Source organism: Poecile atricapillus, chromosome 10 (genome assembly GCF_030490865.1).
Source record: "Poecile atricapillus isolate bPoeAtr1 chromosome 10, bPoeAtr1.hap1, whole genome shotgun sequence".
Classification (NCBI taxonomy): Eukaryota; Metazoa; Chordata; class Aves; order Passeriformes; family Paridae; genus Poecile; species Poecile atricapillus.
In genome coordinates this window covers 3,135,920-3,160,626 of record NC_081258.1, presented here as the reverse complement: position 1 = coordinate 3,160,626, position 24,707 = coordinate 3,135,920, and the positions used below count along the sequence as shown (strand labels likewise).

General features: G+C 41.3%; 1 protein-coding gene across 1 annotated transcript; it reads left to right on the top strand.

Moving 5' to 3' along the window:
• Positions 1 to 21,921, top strand: GPI (glucose-6-phosphate isomerase). Its single transcript, XM_058845794.1, has 18 exons — positions 1 to 240; positions 4,338 to 4,428; positions 4,805 to 4,873; positions 7,661 to 7,780; positions 9,589 to 9,672; positions 9,758 to 9,904; positions 11,653 to 11,724; positions 12,751 to 12,795; positions 13,561 to 13,614; positions 14,510 to 14,570; positions 16,058 to 16,101; positions 16,332 to 16,484; positions 16,780 to 16,909; positions 17,270 to 17,346; positions 18,614 to 18,742; positions 19,163 to 19,238; positions 19,321 to 19,387; positions 20,859 to 21,921. Exons 1-18 carry the CDS (start codon positions 122 to 124, stop codon positions 20,980 to 20,982), a joined length of 1,662 nt encoding a protein of 553 aa, XP_058701777.1. The 5' UTR covers positions 1 to 121; the 3' UTR covers positions 20,983 to 21,921.
• Positions 21,922 to 24,707: the final 2,786 nt, after the last annotated feature.

The following is a 24,707-nucleotide window of genomic DNA, read 5'->3' as shown; positions in this document are numbered from 1 at the left end:
GGGCCGGGCCGGGGAGGGGCGGCCGCAGGAGGCCGCGTCGCTGCTATAAAAGCGGAAGCGGCGGTAGGAGCTCCACTCGCCTTCCCCGGTTCATTCTGCCTTCCGTGCTCATCCCGCGGACATGGCGCTGTCCGGCGACCCCCATTTTAAGAAGCTGGTGGAGTGGTACAAGGCCAACTCCTCCAAGCTCGTCCTGCGGCAGCTCTTCGAGGCCGACAAGGATCGCTTCCAGAAGTTCAGGTGAGGCCGGGCGGTCCCGCGGCTGAGGGGGGCAGCAGCCCGCGGGCCCTGAGGCTGCCGCGCCCGGGCGGTGCCGCGTACGAGGCCCGGGGCTGCCTGAGCGCTGGGGCCGGGCCCGGGCGGGCAGGGCTGGCGTACGAGGCCCGGCCCCGCTCCGCTCGCTCCCCCCGCGCAGCCCCGGGCGGGAGCGGGGCCGGCAGGGAGCGGATGGCGCACGGCCCCCGGTGCTGTGAGGCCGATGGCCGCTCGGGCACATGGGCCGGCAGCGCCGCCGGGGGGGCCGGGCCGGGGCGGGGGGAGCGCCCCGCAGCTCCCGAGGGGCGGCCGCGCCGCCTGCCCTTGACTCATCCTTGCAGCAGGGTACGTGCCGGGCAGCACAGCGCCCGCTGCGCTCGCACAGCCGCACTGTGGGGCGGCACTCGCAGCCTCTCGCACCCCGTGCTTAGTCATGATAAGCTCCGCGATAGGGCCGCGCATCCCCGTGAGCCCCTTCCTCCCGTAGGACCCTGCCCTGAGCCGGGCAGCGGGGGATGGTGAGGAGGTTTCACTCTCGGCTCACGCGATCGCTGCTACAGAAAATGCCTTGCAGCGCATGCAGGAGGAAGTAACAAGTGGAAGCACCGTGGTTACGTTCAGCGCCTTCATCTTGTAAAGTGGGGCGCGTATTTTCTGTACGCTGGAGACCGTGCTGGGAAGGCACGTGTGTGGTTACGCTGTTGTACTATAGCAGCAGTCGGAAATGTCTTAAGTATGATGAGATGCACCCCAGATTTGAGTTTTAAAGTGAGCCTGAGTAACGGAGATAAACTGACCTTCCGTTTTAGAGTATTGTGATAAGACTTGTTGCGTGCAGCAAGCTTTTCATTACAGTCCTGTGTAAAGGGATTTTTTTCCCCTTCTGAGCTCATTAAAAAATTCTTAGATTGTAATTAAAGATTGTATATGAAGTCTTACATATCAGTATATGAGAGATAAAATATAATTTGCATTGATGGGGAAAAGTACGCTAAATTTTTCGAGTACTGGCTTCACCTGGTGCTTTTGACAGAACTTTTTATGCTGTTAAGAAATTGATCAGAAATATCTTATTAAATCTGCTAGGTCCTCAATTTCCAATGGCTCTCCTAATTCATGTCATGTTGTGCTGCCCCTGAGTAAACTGTTGAAGTGTCTTAAGTTTACTTCATGTATCTTAATCCTTTCTTTTAATTATTTCAGTCCTGTTTCCTGATAAGCCACTTCATTCTAGTCTAGAGAACTTCCTCATAGCAAAGTATAATTGCAGAGCTGACAGCTTCACTGCTACTCTCACCAGTGCTGGCCACTCTGAGCCAGATCAGCAGGAGGACTGTATTTAATATCTATTGGAAACCAAAGTAGTCTGGAGGTTTGGCCACGTGGTCCTGTGTAGTTTGCAACTTCCCTCACGTGAAATTAAGATTTATGAATATCTCTTAGATCTTCTACATGTTTTTGTAAAATCATTGACTCCCTTTCTTTAGAAGGAAAAGAGAAACTCTACCCAGGTGAAAGTAGTTTCTGATACTGGTTCTGGAGGAACTTCAGACTGGTGTGAACAGTTTTTAATCTGAATATTTTATTTCTGGGCACAAGTATCTATTTAATATTATTCTAAGAACCTTACACTCACTGACTGCATCCTATCAAATATATATATAAGATCCTTTCTTCCTTTTGTCCTTTTTTTTTCTAGTTCAGAATTTGTATATCCTGTGTTTCTGATAAAGAGTGTAGTCACACATGTAAGAGATCTTTGCCACCCAGGCTGGTAAGGTAAGGTGTGGTAGAAGCAGGAGTTCTTATCAACATGGGTTGTTCACTGGAAGCTGCTGGTTTTGAAAGGATTAGAACAGATATGATACAGCCATCATAAAACTCAGCAGGTAAGGGATTGGATGCTGACAAAGGTACCCTGATGCAGATAGAAAGTGCTAGAATGACACTCCTGCCGCTTGGCTTGTCCATTATCAAGGATAAGAGCCACCAGTGTAAATGGAAAATGTGATGGGAGATGAAATTGAGATGGTGCAGGTTGAGGGCTGCATCACTTAGAAGTGGCTGTGGCTTACGTGACAAGGCTCTTGTCCCCCTCGAGCAGCACTGCCACGAGGTGCTGCATTGCAGAGTGGGTACTTGGGCAGAGCACGGCTCAGCTGCAGCCTTTGGGGCTTCTGCCTATACAAAGGGTGGATGGATCCCTTGCTATAAGGGCTTAACACAGGATTACCTTCTACACTGTGTGCTTCACCTTCTGCGTGGGAAGTTAAATCTGGTAGCCATTACTTGATTTGGTTTTGCCTGAAAAGTCTTGGCTAGCACATCTCTGCAGTTTCTTCAAATGATCAGTGGCTTGAATCCAGCCATAATTTCCTGAGCTATTTTGTCTTCTAGGTCTAGTGAGATTGATTTTCATTCATGTAAAATAGTGAATTGTAGGTGGAAGACATGCCAAGTAAATGTGAAATCATTTTCTTTGTGGAGTAGAACAATGGGAGAGGCGATCATCTGCATTTTAATGTAGAAAGAGAATTTCAAGGGTTCTGCTTCTCTAAACTGAAGGGATATGCTAGTATGCTAATGGTCCTGCTGTATCATCAGTGAAATGTGTTCAAGTCTGAGATGTCTGTAAATAAATTCTGTCAAATATCAAAGACTTGTTCTTATTTTTCTTCTGTACCGTATCTGAGTAGCAATTATGGTAGGAGAGCCAAACCACTCCTTCCATTAGCTAGCCATATTCCAGGGATCCTAATGCTGGGTGCTCAGGGTTTCAGAGTTACTGTTGGCAGCCTGCTGAAGAGAAGAGTGGTTAACAGCACTGATACTGCTTTTCCTTTCTTGTCTGCATTCTCACTTATTAAAGAAACATGGTTCTAAGACTGTGCTTGAAGACACCTTCCTTTCCTTATTCACTCATATACTTTAAGACTGTAAAAAGGATGTTACTGTTAATGAAGTTAGTGCTAAGTGAAACCACTGAAATGTTAAGGCCTTGCTGGTTATTATGGTTATTGCACATTTAGCTCCATTCTTCCTTTGAAGCATCTGCTCTGTCATGTTATGTATGAATAACGGTTATGCCATGGTGTGTCCCTGTGAAGTCTTTGGCATAAGTGGTGGCTAAAATAACAGCATGTTTCTGTGCTCAGGTATGGAAAAAAGAAAAGTCAGGGGAGACAATAAACAAGGGAAAAACACTGAGAATTTAGGTGGCTGCAATTTCCTGTGGGGGTGTGTGTGTAGCAACAGGGAGAGTAAGATGTGCTTTTATCAAAGACTGACTTAGAGAATTCGGTCCTTCAGTTAGAGTAAATGTATTGATTTGCTTGGAAATTATTGCAAAGAAGATATAGATAAAAAACCAATATTGTAAGGGACTAGAGAAGCTGTAGAAACCATCACATAGATGCAAGGATAGTAAATACAAATGGGCTCACTTGGTTTCTGCTGGGCTACCATTTCAATGTTTCTTCTCAGAGATGAGCCCACGAGTGCCTGTATTCTGAAGGGTTAGGCTGTAGCTTGTAGATCATTGGTTAAATAATTTGGAGACCTCCACTGAATCAATGAGGAATGTGAGACTAAGCCATGCACAAATGGCATTTAATTCTGCATAGTAGTTGACAATGCTTCTGCTCATGATGTATAGATTTTTAAATTACACTTCTTCAAGACTCTGTATGAAAGAGTGACAGGACCTGTAGAAAGACAGTTTGCTTTTCCAGCAGCAGAAGAATATGACAGGCTCTTTACTGATAATACACTAGGAAAAAGCCAATTATTGCTAGAGAACACTGGTGGTTCAGTGGAAGCAACTATGCATCAAATGCACTTCATTGTATTTGGGTTTTCACAAACAGAAAGTGAACACTGTAATTCAGATTGGTGGAAAACACGGTTTTTAAAAAGACAGCAGTCTTCTGTGAAACTTGTTGGGCAAATTGGTCACTCACCTCTTCTTTACTAACTTAGTCTAATTAGGATTCCCATTATTTTGTAATCTACAGCAGAGTTGTATTGCTTAGAACAGTCACCCCTCAGGAATGTGCTATTAAACAATCTGTTGGTTTTGACAGCTTGACCCTGAACACTGACCATGGGGATATCTTGCTGGATTACTCCAAGAACCTTGTTACAGAAGAAGTGATGAAAATGCTGATGGAGCTGGTAACTATTTAAAATCTTGCATTAATGAACAACACAGCTTTTACCTACAACTCACTATTCTAGCACTATGTTTATAAACATAAACTAACGTAAGTTAAAAGGCATCTGTTTACAAATTTTGGCAGTATTCAAATTCTTGCATTGTCATCTAGCCCTGAGTTACAAAGCCACTTTTCAATGCATATCTGCATAAAAATTCCTGCTTTAAAAAAGGAGAATCAAATTTCTGTTACCTAGAATTTAGTGGGTCTTTTAATCTATCATAATTTGTTTCTTTGTCTCGTGTTAAATGTTCATATTCTTTACTATAGCTGGACCTTTGTAATGCATGCTGACTTCCACTATTTTAAGGGGAATCTATATTTACCTTTCTCAGGCTAAGTCAAGGGGTGTGGAAAGTGCCAGAGAGCGCATGTTTAGTGGAGAGAAGATCAACTTCACTGAGGTAAGGCTACTTCTGACCATGGTTCTTTCTGTTTTAATTGTGCCTGTGAATTATGCATGTTCATGCATCTGTGTAAACAAAGTCTTGAAAAGACTTACTTTAAATACTCCTTTGAAACCATGAGTGGTTGTGATGTTTGCAGCTCTACTTCAAGGGAAAATTTTACAGCTCTTACTAAAAATACCTCCTTCCTTTAGTATATCTTATTTTAGAGATTTTGGTGGTATTTTTTTTTCTTTTCCCTCTTTTGTGGAGAGGAAGATGAGTTAGACCTTGCAAAGGGCATGGGGCAGAGTATTGCATTCCAAGTATCTGTTATATGTTTTTGCCTAGTGTTAGTGTTCATAAAACTTAGTAAACTGCCTGAAGGGTGTGAGGGAGGATTGTGTAAGACCTTCTGCTTTGGGCTGTGATGCTGCTTGTCTTTGGGTGCATTTAACAGTAAAGGCTATCAATAATTTGGAAAATCAGCCATGTATTTCAGTAAGAGGATGAGTACCACCTTGTTTTTGTAGATCTGAAGGTTGTAGTTATGGTTAAGTCTTCACAAAAACATATAGAAAGCCAGCTGTACTTTTTTTGATATTAAGAATAGGATGAAAACTGAGAACTCAACAGTACAGTGGGTTTAATTAGTCTGCATTAAAAATTAGGCTACTTAGTATGTTTGAGGCAAATTCAGAGGAGCCAGTATTTCTTTTGACTTGGCTATTGACTGATTTAGCTATTGCACAAGCTGTTTGCTTAAAGTAACTCAGCAGTTGGACATCATATTGTTTGTGAATGATTCATGTTTGTAAAAACGCACAGACAGAAACAGATACAGTCACACTGGAAAAATGGTTCCTGTTCCTTCTGTATTAAAGCCTTCAATTTGCAGATGTGGCTACTGAAAAAAGAAAGCAGGGAAAGAGGGTGAGGAGTCTTAAATCTGTCTGGAGGATTGTTTTGTCTGATACTGCCTTTCACTAGCCTCATGTAACACAAATGATTACAGGGTTAGCCTGTCTCTGACTGTATGTTATGGAGTTGCTCTTCATTGTAGCAGTTCAAGTCTCAGAAGGGTGCAATTTTCACCATAAGCACCTAAACACAGTATCAAACTCTGATGTGTTTGGTTTCTGCCCCTAGCTCCCTCTTTGCCTACTGTCTTGATACCACTTCATGTATCTTTTAAGTCCAGAAACACCTCTTTTCTTATCAGGCTGTTTCTCAGTCAATTTTTTCCAATTCAGAAGTTGACTTAGATAAGGTTTGCGTAATTTTTCTGGTTGTATAGACTGTCAAATGAGGTTGGTTTGCCTCTGGAATAGGAGCATGTGGACAATGTGAAATTGTCAGATGTTAAGCAGGATGCTGTCAAACATCATGAATAAACCTGAAGCAGTGAGACATAAGGGTTCTTGATGGCAAGAACTGACTTGTCCAGCACTCTTGATCTGCTTTAGAACATTCTTTGGATAGTTGTCTGAAGTATTTTAGGCTTGTCTGTATTTGGTGCTGCAGGCATTGGCTGCATGGTGTGTGCTTATGTGGAGGTTCTTTATAGTGTACCCATGTGTGTCACTGCCAGGTGCTTGTCTCGGATGAGTTAAAACTTGGAGTTTGATACGGTACAGAGCATTATAAGGTAACTCATCTGGGCACTCATCATGGGAACAGTCTTCATAGCCTGCATGATGTTTAGAGAATACTTCTGCTGAAGTGTAGAGATCAGGTCAAGTATGACTGCTCTTGATTAGATAAAGCATCTTTCAAGCCTGATAGTGAGCAGCACTTATCAAATACCATTCAATGGCTGCAAAAAAAATTCTCTGTTCACCCCAAATTTGAGTGGGTATATTTTAATTAGCAAGTGAAAGAGGTCTTTTGTATTCCAAGTCAGTAATCACAAACTCAATGATTTCTGAATTAGCATTTGTATTAGTATTTAAATCATAACTTGGCAGTTCATATTGTGTGTGTTGTCTTTGTCTCACAGTGCCTCTTCTTGTAGTAAGGAACAATAAGGTAGAGCAGACTAATTTTTTAATTTGTTCATTAGTATTCCTTCATTCTGGATTAAAACTGTCAAGCTCTTAAAAAGCTGAACCACAGGCCAGATTTCAGTGCTTTGACTTATGTGGAACTATGGAGAAGTAACATAAAATCGTGCATGCTAAGAGATTTTTTGGTCTTATAGAGCTACCTACATATTTGGTGTGCAAGTGTTCAGGCACCATTTAATTGTGGGCAGTAGATAGAGGGATGTAGCTATTGTATCCTTTGTCAAATGTTTAAATTATTTATCTCTTCCTATATGAAATGGACTAATTCAGATGATTGAGAAGATGCCTGAGAAAATAACTTCAGCTGCTTGTTGTAATTGATTTTTTTAGTATTGTCATCAGTAAGAAACAATTTCATTCTCGTATTCATTTTTGGCATACTGAAAGCATGCCAAAATAAAGATCACTGCACAGTGAATATTGCTGAATTCTGAACCTCAATCTATAAATGCTTGTAAAGGGATTTTGAGCCTTTTTTCCTGAGTAAACTATTACTTTGCACATTGTGCAAGCCCCCTGCACTGAGTCAGTGAAGTGAGAGCGTGACTGAGGTAGCTGCTGATGTGTGTATACACACACACTGAAAATACTGCTCTGCTAATCCCAGTTAATCTAAAGGATTTTAAAATCTTGATGATTGTACTGCCTTCTGGAGGCATCTGAGGTCTTGGGCTGTAACTTGGAAGTTCAAGTCTCATCTTGATTATTTTCCCTTTATTTTCCCCTTCTCTTTCCACAGAACCGAGCTGTGCTTCACATTGCTCTGAGAAATCGCTCCAATAAGCCAATCCTTGTGGATGGGAAGGATGTTGTTCCAGAGGTAAACAAAGTGTTGGACAAAATGAAGCACTTCTGTCAGGTATAGTACCTCCATAGCTTATTTTTTATATATTCTATACCCAGCTAGGTTCTTACATGTGGATTGTGAAGTGTTGATTGTAGACTGGGTCACAAGGCTTAGTGTCCCTCTTTGAGGTTTACAATAGCTCTGACTCAAGCATGGACTTGGAGCTGATTTTATTGATTCACTTCTCTCACTGTTTCCAGTTGGGTTTTTCTTTAATGGGCTCCCTAGATTTTGCTCTTTCAGCAGTAATCTTGTGTGTACTTTGGAAGTCTTGTAGATCATTAAGTACTATTTAAATATTACTTTATTTCTTGTTAATTTTTCAACTAATTGGCTGCATCAGGTAGAAACTGTCTCTTGACATTTGTGTAAAATCAGGAGAGAGAAGTTCCCAGCTCAATGGCAATTTAATTATGTTTTATTTAAATAGCTTCTTAAGGACCTTCTGATTTTAGATCAAATTACTTTGATTCTATTCTGTTTGCAGAATACCAACCTGGGTAGTTTTAATGCATTTTATACAAGGACCAGGACCTGCCTGGTTGCTGTTGTGAGACTTACCCAGGTGGTAGTGCTCTGTTTCACTGCCAAGTCATACTTCTAAACTATGCAAAATGAGCTTGCATTGTGTTCTGTTCTTCATGGAAATGCCAAAACCACAATAACTGACAGCAATTGGTGTGAATTTGGTACTTTGCCCATATGCTGTGAGAATTGAATGGCCATGGAAATTCTGTGGTGTCTGCCACTGTAGAATTCCTAGCAGATTAAGGTTTTGGTAATGCAAAACAAGAGTTTTCACTGGTGCCGTCCTCTTGTTTGCTCTATGGTTTCAATTATCAGGACCTGTGAATATCACTTTCCATGCAGATATCTTCTCTGCAAAATAAAAATCATGTTAAGCAGTTTCTTTGAAAATATTGACAAAGATGCTGGTTTCAGTTGACTTACTTAGCAGCTGGGATTTTAAAACTGTGGCAATATCATCTATAGGGTCCAGGAATGCTGTTACTAAAAATGGATTCTTTGTTTGGAAAAATGAAAAGCTTAAGTATTTGTAGTGAAGGAGAGCAAGTATCAGCATAACTGAGTGCATTGTAGAAAAATTGCTTTAGAATGGGGAATGTACTTGGAAGTATTCATGATACCCAAAAGATTGCTTTTGTGATTGGAACAGATTGAATGTGTAGGTGGTAGATGATGGACAAAATTCAATGTAGAGTTTGTTATTTAATGATTGTGATTTTGTTTTGGAGCTTTCAGTGATGTTTAAAGAACAGGAATAAAGCAGGAACTTGTATCATGTGCTAAGGTGCATCCCAGAAATAAATTTTAATGCAAAGCATACTTACAAGAGAAGTTTTTAGGATACTTGATTACCAATAAATCTCTTATCTCTTTGGTTTTATTCATACTGTCTTCCAGTTTAGTTATGAAGCTGTCTCTAATTAACGATGTTTAAAGAACTGCTTCAGGTTCAAGTAATTTTTGCACATAGTTTAATGTCCAAGATGTTTTCATTTTTGGATAGATCTCTTGCCTTAGCAAACACTGTAAATGCTACAGCAGTCCACACAGAAGGGCTGAGTTTTGATTTCAATAAGTGTTTGATGTTGCAGTGTGTTTTTACTTCTTAGACATAACACAATGTGTAGCTAAGAAGGTAGCTCTGAGTGTAGGCCTTAAGGTCTAGAAGATTGAAAGCTTTTATTGGTGACTGTGTACAGCAATACCTGAAAACAAAGGCTGTTTCCAGGGTTAGCATCAGTAGCTTTAGTCTAAGTATAAAGTAGTCATTGTTTTGGTTTTTTTGTCTGCAGAGGGTCCGTAGTGGTGAATGGAAAGGCTACACTGGAAAGACAATCACTGATGTGGTCAATGTTGGGATTGGTGGCTCTGACTTGGTAAGCCCCTGACTTTTGTACACCCTGCCCATCTTTGTGTACATGCTTACAGTGAGGATAAAATCTAATTGTGGCTTCTATCCAGGGCCCTCTGATGGTAACTGAAGCCCTGAAACCGTATTCCAAGGGAGGCCCTCGTGTCTGGTATGTATCCAACATCGATGGTACTCATATAGCCAAAACCCTGGCTGAGCTCAAACCAGACACTACTCTCTTCATCATTGCATCAAAGGTATGTCTGATACAAGCACTGCCTGTGACTTGCTCTGCTGGTAAAGAATTCAGTCAGAAGAGAGGGCTGTCTGCAGGGATATCTGCATCAGGGGCTTCCAGTGTGGATTATTTCTTAACAGGCCTGTTGTGATTCTTTCTAATCTTGCAGTGCAAGGTTGTGTTGCTGCTGAAATACTTGGGGATCTGTAAGTCAAGTGCTGAGAATTTCTTTACCTAAATAAGATACATGAACAATTCCATGTTGTCTGGGGTTTATTTCTGTCAATGCAAGTTTTAGCTTTATTCACAAAAGTTTGTTTTCCTGCACTTCTCTGTAGGTGGAGTGTAGGATCCAATGTAGTTATTTCTTTAAAATTCTGGATATTCTTTCATTCCTAAAGGACTTTTGATTAAGTACAGTGTACTTGTTAACTGTTCTGATTTTTTGTATTAATGAATTACATGTACTTTAAGACTCTCCATTTTGTAGGCTAGTCACAAAATGCCTTCACATAAATAACTTAAATGCTGAGTTCCTTGAGCACTATAAATACTAAGCTGCTTTACTTAAAGACGTAAAGATAGTCTGCTGGTACTTCATAAGATGACACCTATTTTTGATTACACACTGAATAGCTGCCTTTAAGTCTTGCCTTGCTAAGAACTTACTCTGTAAGCAGTAATTGCCAGCAGCCCTCTCCCTCTGAGGAATGCTTCTGTGTGAGCAGAGGAAAGAGGTGGAGACAAATTCATGGTTATGCAACCTGGGTTGCCTTTGGTAAAGCGCAATAGAACCTTTCTGCTGTTGGAGACAATCTGCAACAAATGAACACATGTGCAATGTGGTCATGCTCTGCACAGTGCTCATTCTCTTATCTTGGCACTGCTGCAGCTGAGCAACAGCTTATGGAGTAATAAGGAAGCTGCACAAAGTAATACTAATGGTCACTTGGAATAATTGAGTCCAGGAATCACGGTTCAAAGGCTTAGAAAACTGCCAAATTGAAAAAGTAACACTTGAGTTTGTTTGCCAGACTGTAGTTAGATAATTGGGTTTGTTTGGAAGAGGATGAATGGCATTTTTTTTCTTTTCATAACAGGCTTATGTTTCATAATGAAAAAATTCTGGGGATGGATGAGAATAGGATGAATCTAGTGTTCACCCTTAAAGCTAAATTTTGATGGCTGAGTAAATCAGAATGGTTGTAGATATTTGCGAAACTGCATGACTGAACTTCTGTGCACACTTCATGAAGCAGGAAAATGTTTTCCTCTAATCAGCAAAAAAAATTATGACAGGAGTCTTGGCAGAAATGAATGTTCTTCCATGAAAAAGGAGGAATTGAAGAACAATAGGACAGTCTAGCTGGCTTATCCTGTTTAGATGTTCAATTAGTTTGTTTTTAGTTTAATATTTAGTATTTTATGTATTTAGTTTAATACTTCAATAAAAGACTAAAGTAGAAAACTTCAGCCTCAAGGTTTTGAAGAATGGTTTGGGAAATGGGAAGGCAGGAGATGGGGAATAATTATTCCAGTTTCAGATCCATACTAGTTTAGAACCAAATGGATAAATTTAGCAATATTAGTGTTTACTGGATTCATAAGCTTGCTTTTTTCTGTAATCTGGCAGCAGCTAAATCTAGAATGTCTAGAACAGCTAGAATCACTCTGCTGTGGTTATCTGAACACGTGAGGCTTTAGTAACCTGAAGTTGCTTCCATTTTAAGAACACTTTTACTTATTTGGTTGTTTTCCACTGTGCAGACTTTCACCACACAGGAAACCATCACCAATGCAGAAACGGCCAAAGAGTGGTTCTTGCGTGCTGCTAATGATGTAAGTCTGAGATGTGTAGCTTGAGTAACAGAATGGAGCAGTTTTTGTTGTGCAGTTTCTTCCTGGTCATTCTGTGTGCTTTGGAGCAGAGCCAGTAACTGCTCAAACATAAGCTTAGCAAATGATGTACTTGGATCATTTCGGTGTTTTGGTAATGACAGACTGTTTTGTCCAATCAAAGTGATAACCCACTAGTTTTTCATTATAAATGGTTCTCATGCATTGTTCCTCCAATTCTTGCCTGTTAAGTAGTAGAGTGTAGTGTTGCCTTAAAGCTAACCAATAATTTGGTAGAACTACTGGTAATGAAAATTGAAGTATAGTGTGTGTGTGGCATTTTTTATTAAATTATGCCAAATCTTTTTATTAAATTATGCCAAATCTTTAAAAACTAGAAATGAAGCTATGGTTGGAATGATACACTTGACATTTCTATGGCAGATGGCTGTGCTATGAATAGAAACCTTGTATTGGGCTCATTCTCTCCTGTTTCTAACTCTTAAAGGAAAAAAGCAGATAATGCCTGTTCAGGTAATTAAGATGGTCTGTGACCTGTTCCAGTTAGGGTAGCTGTACTTAGTTTGAAAGCTGGAGTTTGAAATTCCTCCTTACACTACTGTTCAGGCAACTCATCTTTGTTTTACCAGAACACCTTCTGAAAGACTGAAGTCTGAATCTAGAGCTTGGCATTTACCAGTAATTCCAGTTGTCTTGGTTTTTTGCCTCTGGCTGGAAGGGCAGTGGGTGTACATGGAGCTCCATCTGCTCCAGAGCCTGAGGTGGTGGTGTCCAGGCTGGTAACAGACTGAGGGAGAGGGTGTGCCCCTCTCTGGAGGGAATGATGGGAATAACATCAGAATGTTCTCTTTGGGTACACTGCCAAATCCCACACTGAATAAGATGATTTCAAGTTAATAACTGATAATAGTCAACAGTGTTTTGTTTAAATGGTAGCAGATCAGCTTTATAACCAGAAATGAAAATAGTTAACATTTTAGATCTAACTATGTGTTTATTTTTATTTAGCCTTCAGCTGTGGCCAAGCATTTTGTTGCCTTGTCTACCAATGCTGTAAGTATAGTCAATCTAGTTGATTTTTAATATGTACCTTTAAGGCATCCTTACCTTAAAATCTAGTAAGAAAGCCTATCCTTTAAAATGCTTGAATACCAAACTTTAGCATTCCCATTGAAGGGAAGCTTTTTCCTACTCAAAGTAACTGAAACACTTCTAAAAGATTGAACTGTACTAAGACTGCATGTTGATTATGGATGTTTGCTAGAGCTTTAAATCTGAAATCAAGATCTCTTGTGTTTGAAATGACTGATTATTGAGTGTTACCTTTAATTGTCTAAGTTGTGTGTGAATGCAGTTACATAAACAAATGTTTTTCTAAACTCCAGGTAAGAGCTGAAATTGTGCAGGCAATTTGAAAAATGCTTATGATGAGCACATGCTGATGTGGTGCTTCATGCAAAAGTATGAAGTAGAGAGGTCAGCAGCAATGAAAAGGACACTGCAGTCATTGACAGGCTGTCAGGGACTGACATTATGGTTCTGGTAAATGTAAACTGAATGTCAGTTCAGCTTTAACTATATGGCCACTTAGTTGCATTAGAAAATGAATCTATGTCATTGATTTTTAATAGTGAGTAGTGATAGTTATTTCTGGAAATGAAAATGAAATTTTTGTGATGGATGCTGTGCATTTTTTTAAAATATATGTAGTTGTAGGATTATTTATTTAATAGATACTAAACTTGTATTTGCTTGCTTGGTATAAAGCTTTTTATGACTGTTGGTTGTACTTACAGTGTTTTTTTGTGTTTATTTTAGCCTAAAGTTAAAGACTTTGGAATTGACCCAGAGAACATGTTTGAGTTTTGGGATGTAAGTAAATGTCTGATATTATGTGGCAGATGTTAACTGTTAGTTTTTTCTGAAGCAAGTAAGAGGATGCTGACTAGATGTCTGGAAACTGCAAAAGCAGTTTCTAAAGCAGCAACTCCTAAATTATAGGAATTGTACTCAGTGCACTGAAATACCTGAAAACCCTTAACTAAAGGCAAATTGAGAACTCTTGCCCATTCTGTTAAAATCTTCCAGTCAGAGGTCTGAAGAGGAGTCTATGTTTTTAGCTGTCTTAATCAGCTGTTGAGTAACAGGAGATAGTCTTAGCTTACTACTCTATGCAAGCAGTTATTATAAGCTGTGACATTTGCCTGTTGGGGTCTATGGTATATAAGCTAGGCCTGGTAAAGGTCAGACATCAGAAATGGGAGCCTGATTGGAGATTTTGTAGCAGATGCATATTTTAAGTATACTGCCCTTAGTCTTGGTCCTTACACTTAATTAGAAACAGGTTGGTATGTTTCCTTGACTAATTGCCTGACAAATGAGCTGCTGTTCAGAAGTTATTTGGAATGTTACCTTTCCCAAGTGTCAGTATTTTGCTGAAGCAGGCTTTCCCTGTAGAGGAGTGATATTATGGCAACAGTTATACAAGCTGCAAATTCAGGATTTGGAAGTGAACTGGAATCAGGCTATTTACTTAACAGATGTTATAAAAATTGGCCAAGTAGGATAACTTCAGACTCTCAAAAAAGACATTCATTAGGGTGCACTGTAAAGGGCAGATTCCCTTGACTATGCCAAATATATATCACCAGAAAGAGTTTTGATTTTGCTGGGGAAGGTCTAAACACATGCTGCTGATTTCTAATAGTTTGAATGTAACAGCCTAGCACTTCTCTAGCTCAACCATCTCTTTTTTTTTTTTTTGCAGTGGGTTGGTGGCCGCTACTCCCTGTGGTCTGCCATTGGTCTCTCCATTGCCCTGCATATTGGTAGGTGTTCCTGTGAGGTCACCATGCCAAAAACTGCTGTTTGCTTCGGAAATGTAACTGTGGAGTGCATTAACGATAATGGAATGTGAATCAGGTCTGGGGAAGATACTATTTACCTGCCTACTCTGAGTGGTTGGATGTGGGTGCTAAAAAATGATCTGGAATGTAATGGAAATGTTGATATTTTAGTACTGCAAATACAGTTTTGGGAATTACCCCATACTTGGGGACAAACAATCAAATTGCATTGCTTTAGTCACATAGCCAAAAGTACCTGATTTATGTAAAGCTGTTGAAAATCAGTGCTGAAAATCAGACCTTGCAACAGACATTCCTAAACCTGAAGTAGGGTGTTTAGTATCTGTAAGTATACAGCACTAACACTAAAGTCATGTCTCTGGTTCTGCATATGAGCTCAGTTTAGCATTGTTAACTGTGTTCTTCTGCTGTTAATTCCTTTTGTTCCCAGTACTTTGTCTAGGCTACAGGGCCTGATGATTACATTTGTTCCCTCATCACTGCTTTCAGATGTTTAAAGTCTGAAACTATAATGTAATTTATTTTTCTAGGCAAAAGCTAGAATTCCCTTAGACTGGGTTTAGAAGAATAACACTGGGTTTGGTGTTTTTGGAATGATATGAATAGGAGTTTTCATGTGTAGAAGAGCCTATTATATGAGCAAAATAAACAAGTCAAGCTCTTACTGTTTCATTTGCAGTAAACTGTTCATTGGTGCTGTCAGACAGATTTGCTGACATGCCAGCCTATCTGCACTTCTTTCTCTTAGACCTCTCAGCTCCCACAGCTGGCCTCTGACCATAGGTAGAGCAACTAATTTGAGTCCAAACACTTCACCTCCCAGTTACTGTGTGGAATCAGGATTTCTGTTGTTGCAGGAAAGGCTAGCCTTAGTGAAACTATTCATTTGGGAATGCGAATGGAGGTTTCAATACCCTAACTACCAAGCAAAGGAAGCTCAGGTGAATTGTTAAGAGAGAACAGGGAAGGGAGGAGGGTAGCTTTTTTCTTTGAGAATATCTTATTAGAGTTGTTTCTCCTCACACCAATGCAGAAATCCCTGCTATGCTAGCCTTGCCCTGGTTTTTGTGGAATGTGTCTCCCACTGGCTGTGATTAAGTGTTCAAATTTGCTAAAAACTATGTGGCCTCAAATCAGGCTCTGTATTAAAGGCTTCTGTTTTCCTTCTAGTTGCTCATTCTGCCTGAATGGGGATTTTAGGCAAAGGTTTTTGAATTGTTTCATGAAGTTGGAGTTGCTCTGAAGTCTGGGCTTTAAGCATAAGTGAATGTCTGGCTTATGGGATGCAAAATTCAGGAGAAGTCTAAGTGCAGCTTTAAACTCGATTAGTAGTTGGGAGCCTTGCTGCATACAAGGGATCAAAACTGTTTCACAGTTGTCTCTAAGAAAAATCTTTTTAAAGTTTGAGTTGTAATCGTAAATACAAACTGACTTCTTTCCATTGTTAGGTTTTGACAACTTTGAGAGTCTGCTTGCAGGAGCCCATTGGATGGTGAGTGTGGCATGCCCATTTCAGATTTGTTCCTCTTTAAGAGTTGGTAGTAAGGAAATGGAAGGCAGGTTGATTTCTGAAGTTCAGCTCCCCATGTCCTCATCAATTATGTTAAAATGACAGATTGTGGGAAGCTCTCACTGGGTCAACACAGCAATAAAAACAGTGTAGGAGCTGGGAGGGAGGGCAGTTGCTTTATCAGAAGTGTAACTTTCCTTTGTGTCATGCAGGATAATCACTTCCACACTGCTCCCCTGGAGAAGAACGTGCCGGTTCTGCTGGCCATGCTGGGGGTGTGGTACATCAACTGCTACGGCTGTGAGACCCACGCCCTGCTGCCCTACGACCAGTACATGCACCGCTTCGCCGCCTACTTCCAGCAGGTAGGGCTCCAACCACCTGTAGATGAGATTCTGCCCTGCTTCAGGGCCCTGAATGCATGTGGCAGATAAAACTGCACTCACTTAATTCATGTAATCAGTTGCCTAAATAGACTGGTGCCAAGATTGATATCAGCTTGTAAAGACCTTTTCCTCATATGTCTGTTATCTTGAATCCACAAATTAAGCAGCTGTATCCCTGATGCTTAGAAAATTCCTATAAACAAGCACTGTTTATTGTAGTTTATGTATGGAAGCTTATACTTATGCCCAGTGATCCTGCCCTTCCCTTCTTTAGGGTGATATGGAGTCTAACGGCAAATACATTACCAAGAAGGGCTCTCGTGTGGACTACAGCACTGGCCCTATTGTGTGGGGAGAGCCTGGCACCAATGGGCAGCATGCTTTCTACCAGCTCATTCACCAAGGTAAACAAACTGTTAAATACCTTGTTCTGAAATTAAAGTCTGCATGGATACAGAGCTGCAGGAGTCTGCAGAGTTTGTTTGTTTAGAGGTTGGACTCCTATCTAACCTAGCATCACATTGCTAAGGGGTTTTTAATTAGTGGCTTGTGAAGGCTACAAGATGCGGGTTTTAACCACAATAAGGAGGTCAAATAAAACTGAAACTACTGAGCTGTATTGTTACTTCCCCCTCCTACAAATAATGTTCTTCTCTAAAGCTTTTAAAAATTGAGTCTGCCAGTAACTCGGAAAATGGGGTGAGAAGTGAAGGTTTTCTAAGACTTACCTGCTGCAGAGTTTATTTACTTGGCTTTTTTTACAGGAACTCGCATGATTCCCTGTGACTTCCTGATCCCAGTGCAGACTCAGCACCCCATCAGAAATGGCTTACATCACAAGGTATGTTCTTTGTCAGGGCACCATATTTCTTGAGGCTCAAGGCACTGAAGCTTACTTGGTATTGCATTGTGTGATATTTCTAAATGTCCCTTTGAAACTATACACAACCGCTCTCTCAACATTGACAACAGATTTAAAAATACCTAGATTATGATTCCAAGTTATATGTAATGCAGTGGTATGTTTATTCTTGAAGCAATTGCAGTGGCAGCTGTTGAGGCAGCTCAGTGGTGTTTCCTGTGGGCCTACTGAAGCTGGAAAGAGTTGAGCAATTAAGTATTTGAAATTCCTTCAAGAGTTGTAAGAAATGTAGAGAGTAGGAAGAAACAAATTCTCAAACCTGGTGTGACACTATCTCTGGAGAAGCTTTCTGGTATGAAATTCTAGGACAAAATTTGGTGAATGTAATGGTATGGCTGGGGTGATGACCTTCTACACAGATGTTTTTAACCTGTCTAGTTTTTAGTTTATCGTCTGACTAAGGATTTTCAGTAAACTAAGATTTTTTTTTTTACTTAACTTCCAAAGGTGGAAACATATTCAGGTTAACTATTTACTGCATATTTCACAAAAAGCACCTTTACTCACTGAATTTGTCTTGTCATGATTTCAGATTACAAGTGATATTTGAATTGTGTAATAGTAATTTTTCTTCCAAGTAAGACCAAATACAGGTGAAAATTTATAGTATGACTTCACAAAAGAAGGTGAAAAAAGGTTTCATTTGACTGTTAAAAACTTACAGTATCTTCAGGTAGGATGAAGCCACAGATAAATTTGCAGGCTAACATTAGACAGGGAGCAATAAGTTAAAACCTTGCACTGCATTGGTAGGGATTGGTGTATGGTAAGCTATTTTCCTACATACAGATGAGTAAATACATCTTAGCTGGTTACCTTTGACTAATCTTTGCACCTGGCTTTCCATGAGATGGTGTAGCATGAGATAAAATCATAGATTATACTGGCTGAAAGAGCTGCATGAAGTCCTGGCTCCTCTGGTGGGGGATTTGCTGCCAGTGTCAGCAGGAGCAAGATTCTGCAAAACTGTCCTGGTTGTCTTTGGATACATGTACTTTAGAATAGTAACTAAGTCTCCTTAGGTACTCTGAGGTAAGAAGCAATAGCTAAAACTTCTGCATATTTTACTGCCACAGTGTCAAAACTGAACTTTAAGTCTAGACTAGGCCTTGGTATGGGTTCAGGTACCAGGTACCACTATTCCAGCTTATAGAAATGGTAACTTGAGTTTATTTCTACCTGCTAGATCCTTTTGGCCAACTTCCTTGCTCAGACTGAGGCCTTGATGAAAGGGAAGACGGCTGATGAGGCTCGCAAGGAGCTTCAGGCTGCTGGGCTGAGCGGAGAGGCTCTGGAGAAGCTCCTTCCCCACAAGGTACCCGGGGCTGGGGAGGTGCTGTGGCAGTGAGGGCTCTGCTGGGATGGGGTGGCACCCATGCGACCTTGGCAGGGCACTTGGAACAGGTGCAAGCAGCACTTGGGCTGTGAAGCCCTTGGGGGCATTCCAGGAAACATGGGCTATCTCAGCGTTGCCCTGGGCTAGTGACTTTTGGGTTACTTTTTGCACCCCACAGTAGCCAGCAGTGGTGCTTGGAGACATGTTTTTCCATTGTGTTTGTAAAAAAAACATGGGAATGATACAATTTCATGGTTGAAGGCCTTTAAACCTTTCAGGACTTTGTATTTGCTGCTAATGCAAATAGTCTAGTGTGGACTCTAAAGAAGATACAGCCTTTAAGTTTCTAATGTAAGTTTTATAACATCCTAGGTGACAATGTAACTCTTGTTTTGAAAGGTCTTTGAGGGAAATCGTCCAACGAATTCTATCATGTTTACAAAACTCAACCCCTTCACCCTGGGAGCCATCATTGGTAAGTAAATATATTTCTTATCTGTGAGTGCTAATGAAGGCTTTCTGGTCGAGTTTATTGATAAATCTCTTTCTGCTTATAGCCATGTATGAGCACAAGATATTTGTTCAAGGAGTTGTATGGGACATTAACAGTTATGACCAGTGGGGGTAAGTTTCCTTGGTTTGTTTCTTGTACATGTCTTGACAAATCTTGAAATCATGAGTTAGAGAAAAGACAATCAAAAAGGTTTTATACTTAGAGCACTTACTTGATTATAGTAAGTATTTATAGTTATAAATGAAAACAGATTTTCTGGGGATAAGTTACTATGCCATAATGTGTAGGTTAGCTATGCATAATGACTTGAGACAGCAATTTTGGCTAAGGACCCCTGTTAAATTTAGAAAAATACAGTGAATGTAAAAAAGATGCAGTAGTGAGGAAGATGGTCAAGTAAGCTGAACACATGCTCCGAGAATTAGGAAGGAAAACGTTTTCCCTACAGTGTGTGAAAAATTATTTTGCCTCTAGATTTAGAGGCAGTTTGAGTGGCATCTGTTGAGGAAAAGATTGATTGCCTCTTAATTTTCCTATGCTGGAGAAACAAGATTCCTGACAGAGGTCTGTGTATTCAGCAGCCCTTGGTTTCATGCAAGGCTGCCATCTGTGACTGAAGGCTGTGCTGGAGCTCCATGTGTGGAACAGCAGCTTGGAGGAGTCTGTTACTGTGTCATTTTAAAAGTTTAATCAGGAGCTAATCAGGTTCTTTAATCTGTAGTAATAGGAACTGTAAACATACTGTATGTAGGTTAGGTAGAGGGATTGGGAAATAAGATTTTTTCAGGTGCACCTGTCTATGCTGTGAGGAGGGGTTGTTTGAAAGAACACATCTGCTCTACAGGTGTAGAATATCAGTTTACACAAAGCTACCTTAGTCTTTGTATGTGTCCTTTGGTGCTTGCTACCACAGCATGTTCTATAATGAAACACTGTAGCAGAACCTGAAATCAGAAGACTGTTTAGTACAAGCTGATGTCTGCTATAAACTCAGAAATCAGGAGTGCAGTAGAAGTACAGCTTTTACTGCCACACATGAAATTCCAGAATGACATCCCAAACTGGAATGTGGGAATGCTGTAGAATCAGTCTCATTTCTTGCAGCTATTGGAATATCCTAGGTCCTTAGACAGTGAGGCTGTAACTCCTGGATAGGTGCTGGGGTGCTTCCAGGCTGCAGCTCAGCTGACCATTGTTCAGGTGACACAAATCAGTGTTCTGAGCACTGTCATGTTCAACAGGGAACAGGTGCCAGCTGAATGCATTCTGCACTGGGGCAGGCTGCATTACACAAGTGAATACTGAGGTGAAAAGACTCCACTTAACTTGTAAAACAAAATGTTCACTTAGACATGCTGTAATTTGAGCTGTCTGCTCAGCTAAGGAGCTACGGGAACTCCAGTTTTTCATGAATGGCACTGACTTGAATACTTGAACAGTAATTTTTGAGGGGTAAAAGATGGTGTTCACTGGGAAGTTACTTTTTACTGGTATCTTTTTAATATCAAGGGCTTATTATAAATACTGTAAGTTGCTAGCACTAATGCTGCTTTTTTTTTCTTTTCCTGCTTTTATAAACAGAGTTGAGCTTGGAAAGCAACTTGCCAAGAAAATTGAGCCTGAACTGGAGTCAGATGCTCCAGTGACATCTCATGATAGCTCAACAAATGGGCTCATCAATTTCATCAAAAAACACAGAGCTTGAAATTAAATACTTGGAGGATGTCGACAATCTCACCACCGAGTACCCAAATCTGTTGTAGTTGTGCTTTTTTTAGCCACTTTTAACAAAAATAGCACTTTACAGATGTAGCTCTCTTCACTTGTTGCAGTTAACCTTGTTGCGTCAAGTGTTACAAATGAAACTAGTTTTGTGAAACCCTGAGATTGTATAGTTGCTTTCTATTTCTGTGGCTGTTAATCTGTAAAGTGCAGCTGGTATATTCCTCAATTCTTATCCCTCAACTCCCTTAAAGATGGTCACCTCCTGATACTAGAAAATAAAAGGTAGGATGGATGAGTGAAACTTCTTCACTCTCTTTAAAGTGCAGCCCTATTAACATTTGCCTCATTCACTGTGTAAGGTCCTCTGAAGCCAAGTAAGCTGACTTTTGTCTTTTTGAACTGGCTCTACTGTAAGCTGGAAACCAGAATGTGTTTAAAGAATCAGGCCTACAGCTGTAGGTTGTTCGGTTACATTTCATCCCTTTTGAGCAAGATACAGACTTGTTTTTTTCCCCAGTGCTACTGTGAAAATGCAAGTTTACTGATGTTTGGTGAGATTTCCTGTTTTGTCTGTAACCTCTGTGGACAGCTGTCCAAAAAGGAAGAAAGTTCCTGAAGAGACAGCGATAGCTTAACTTTTCCTAACAGTTTTCCAGAGTTTGTGAAGCAAAAGCTTGGGATCACTTGGAGAAGAAATGTATTTTGGTTTTGGTATCCTCCAGGGGCAATTTCTCACTGTTTTATCAGCATCACTGTCTGACAACAACAATGAAAAAAACAGAGAAACCTGCTTGTCAATATGTTGTTTATCCTCTTTTTTTCTCTACTGCTGTTAACCTCTTTGCTAGCAAACTGGCATGCTCCGGCTATTGTTCTGTAACACCTTTAATAAAGGTAAGACACAAGCATTGAAAGGAAACTTTGGTTCTCATACCTCCAAGGCTGCCTACACTCTGAGCTGGGACTCCTCAGTGCCGGTCTCTGCTGTGGCTTCACTGGCAGGGCTGGGTGCTGCGGGCTGAACCTCCCTGACGCGGCCCCTCCATGGTGCTTCACCATCCGCCAGCAGGCCTTAGGATCGGACCGATGGAGCAGTATTTCCATGTGAAGCGCGGACACGAAAAGAGAACCCGCTAGAGGGAAGCATCCTGTTCTCGCAGGCGGCTTTAACCCTCTCCTCCCGCCGTGCTCAGGTGCTCAGCGCCGCTCGCTCGTCTCTCGCTGTGTCCCTGAGCGGCGGGGCCAGACCCGCTCCGCTCCCTGAGGGGCCATGGCTGCGCGCGGGGCGCCCCCTGCCGGCGCGGCCCTCAGGGCTCTGCCCCGCTCCGCTGCCGTGAGGGAAAGGTGTGTGGGCATCGTGTGGGATCGGCACCGGCACTGCCCGAACTGCCGCCCCGCTCCGCTGCCGTGAGGGAAAGGCGTGTGGGCATCGTGTGGGATCGGTACCGGCACTGCCCGAACTGCCGACCCGCTCCGCTGCCGTGAGGGAAAGGTGTGTGGGCATCGTGTGGGATCGGTACCGGCACTGCCCGAACTGCCGCCCCGCTCCGCTGCCGTGAGGGAAATGTGGGGGCATCGTGTGGGATCGGTACCGGCACTGCCCGAACTGCCGCCCCGCTCCGCTGCCGTGAGGGAAATGTGCGGGCATCGTGTGGGATCGGCACCGGCACTGCCCGAACTGCCGCCCCGCTCCGCTGCCGTGAGGGAAAGGTGTGTGGGCATCGTGTGGGATCGGTACCGGCACTGCCCGAACTCTGCCGCCCTCGGGCTCACACACTGCGGCACGGGCTGCTCTGTGTCCGGATGCCGCGGGGCTGCGGGCAAACACGGCATGAAAGCGGTAAAGAACCTTCAAAAAGAGCTAGCTTTCCCTGCAGTGGTTGAGGAGGCCGCAAGTGATGTGCAAGGGGTGGGTTTCTGGCTGCATCTTGAAGATGAGATGGTGTAAAACCCATGTATGGTTCAGGAACTTTCTGTCAGTGATGGGAAGTTTTTGCGGCCTTTGGGTCTTCTGCTATTCCCTTACAGGGACTCAGCAGTGTTTTCTGATCTGTGCCCTGACAAATGTCCTGTGGGGTAACACAGCCACTTTGTGACTCAGTTTCTTGAGCTCCACTGAACTGGTTGAAATCTTTCTATTTAATATCAAGCCACTGTATTCCCACAAGAATAAAAGCAATTTCTGCATAATTTGTGCTCTGGTAATGAGAAATTTCAACCCATTCAAGTATATCTGGGAAATTCTAATAGGCATGGGTGAGGTGTGATAAAACTGTGTTGTCATCTGCAAGGGAGAATGAAAGGTGCCTGAAGTAAGCAGAAACTTGCCATACCCCTAAAATGGGATACACAACCCCTAATCCTCAGCCCCATCCATTACCTACAAGAGCTGCTCCTCAGGAAAGCCTCTGAGGAAATACCATGTGGAGATGCTTCAGTCAATGTAAGTTGATATATTTTACACTTGTTAATTTGACTATAATCATAATAGTATCTATATGTCAATTCATCTTTTAATGTATTTCAGGAGTTCTTGAGAAGATAATTACTATACAAATGGGAAAAAATTAATTCTTAAGATTATGCTAAATTAATATTGTATTCCCACTGGACATGTACTTAATATAGATTGTGTAGGCTTGAGTTTAGTGGAGGAATATGTTTGTATAGCAGTTGGTCTAAAAAGACTGTCTTACAAGACCTATGTCTGTGAAGGTATCTTCCAGTCCTTTTGTTTAAAGAGGATTTGGCAGGATTAATCAATGAGTGATCCCTTTTGGCCAAGTCACAGTGATCTGATCTGCTGGGACTGTTCTAATTCCCAAATTATCCTGTGTTACATGTGGAGTTCCTGCAGACTTCACGAGCTTAGGCTGAAACCTTAAAGGAGAATAAGGTAAATAAAATCTTGAATTTTATTTATCTTATATATATATTAGTTCTCAAACTATACCAAGAACTTCAGTTGAACCTGTTGCTGTTATCAAGGAATAAAGAGCACTTACAGATCTGCAGTGATAGTGCTGCAGTGCTCAGGTCATGAGTCTGTATGTATCAGTCAAGTAAAAAAGAATATAGCTTTACCTCATTTGTTCTTTATCTTTACCTATTTCAGGTATAGTGTTTATGTTTAGATACTCCTGAAATTATTCTGCTTTGGCAATTCCTGCTGTTATTTATTGTTTTGCTTCCAGAGAGAACGGTTAAGCAACTTGGATTATTAATGAAAATTGAGCAGAGAAGAGCTTGCTTTTGGCTTCTAGCTCAAACTCAGTCAAACTTTAATGCTAGTAGCTGAATTGCTCTACCCTCTCTGGAAGAAAACTTCCAGTTTTTGTTAGTTTTGTGGCACAGGGATTGTCAAAATAGATCAGATAAAAAGTAGTCTTAAAGCTAAATGTTTCCAGAAGGCTAGTAATGTCCAGATAATTGTTTTAGGTCCTCCATTGTTCTTTTGTGTTCATTCTTGGATGGTTTTTTCTGAGAGAAGAAAATTATAAAATCCTGATGTTTTGTTAAAATAAGATTTCCCAAACCGTCTGGATATATCTGAAATTTCAAGAAGTATACTCACAAAATAATTTGTATTCAGGTTGTCATAGCCTGGATTTCACTTGATGGTGGTTTCAAAAGTAGTGTGTGAATGGAGCTATCCCTGGCTAGGGGAAATGAAAGGAGCTGGGGAATGGATAATCCTTGCAGAGT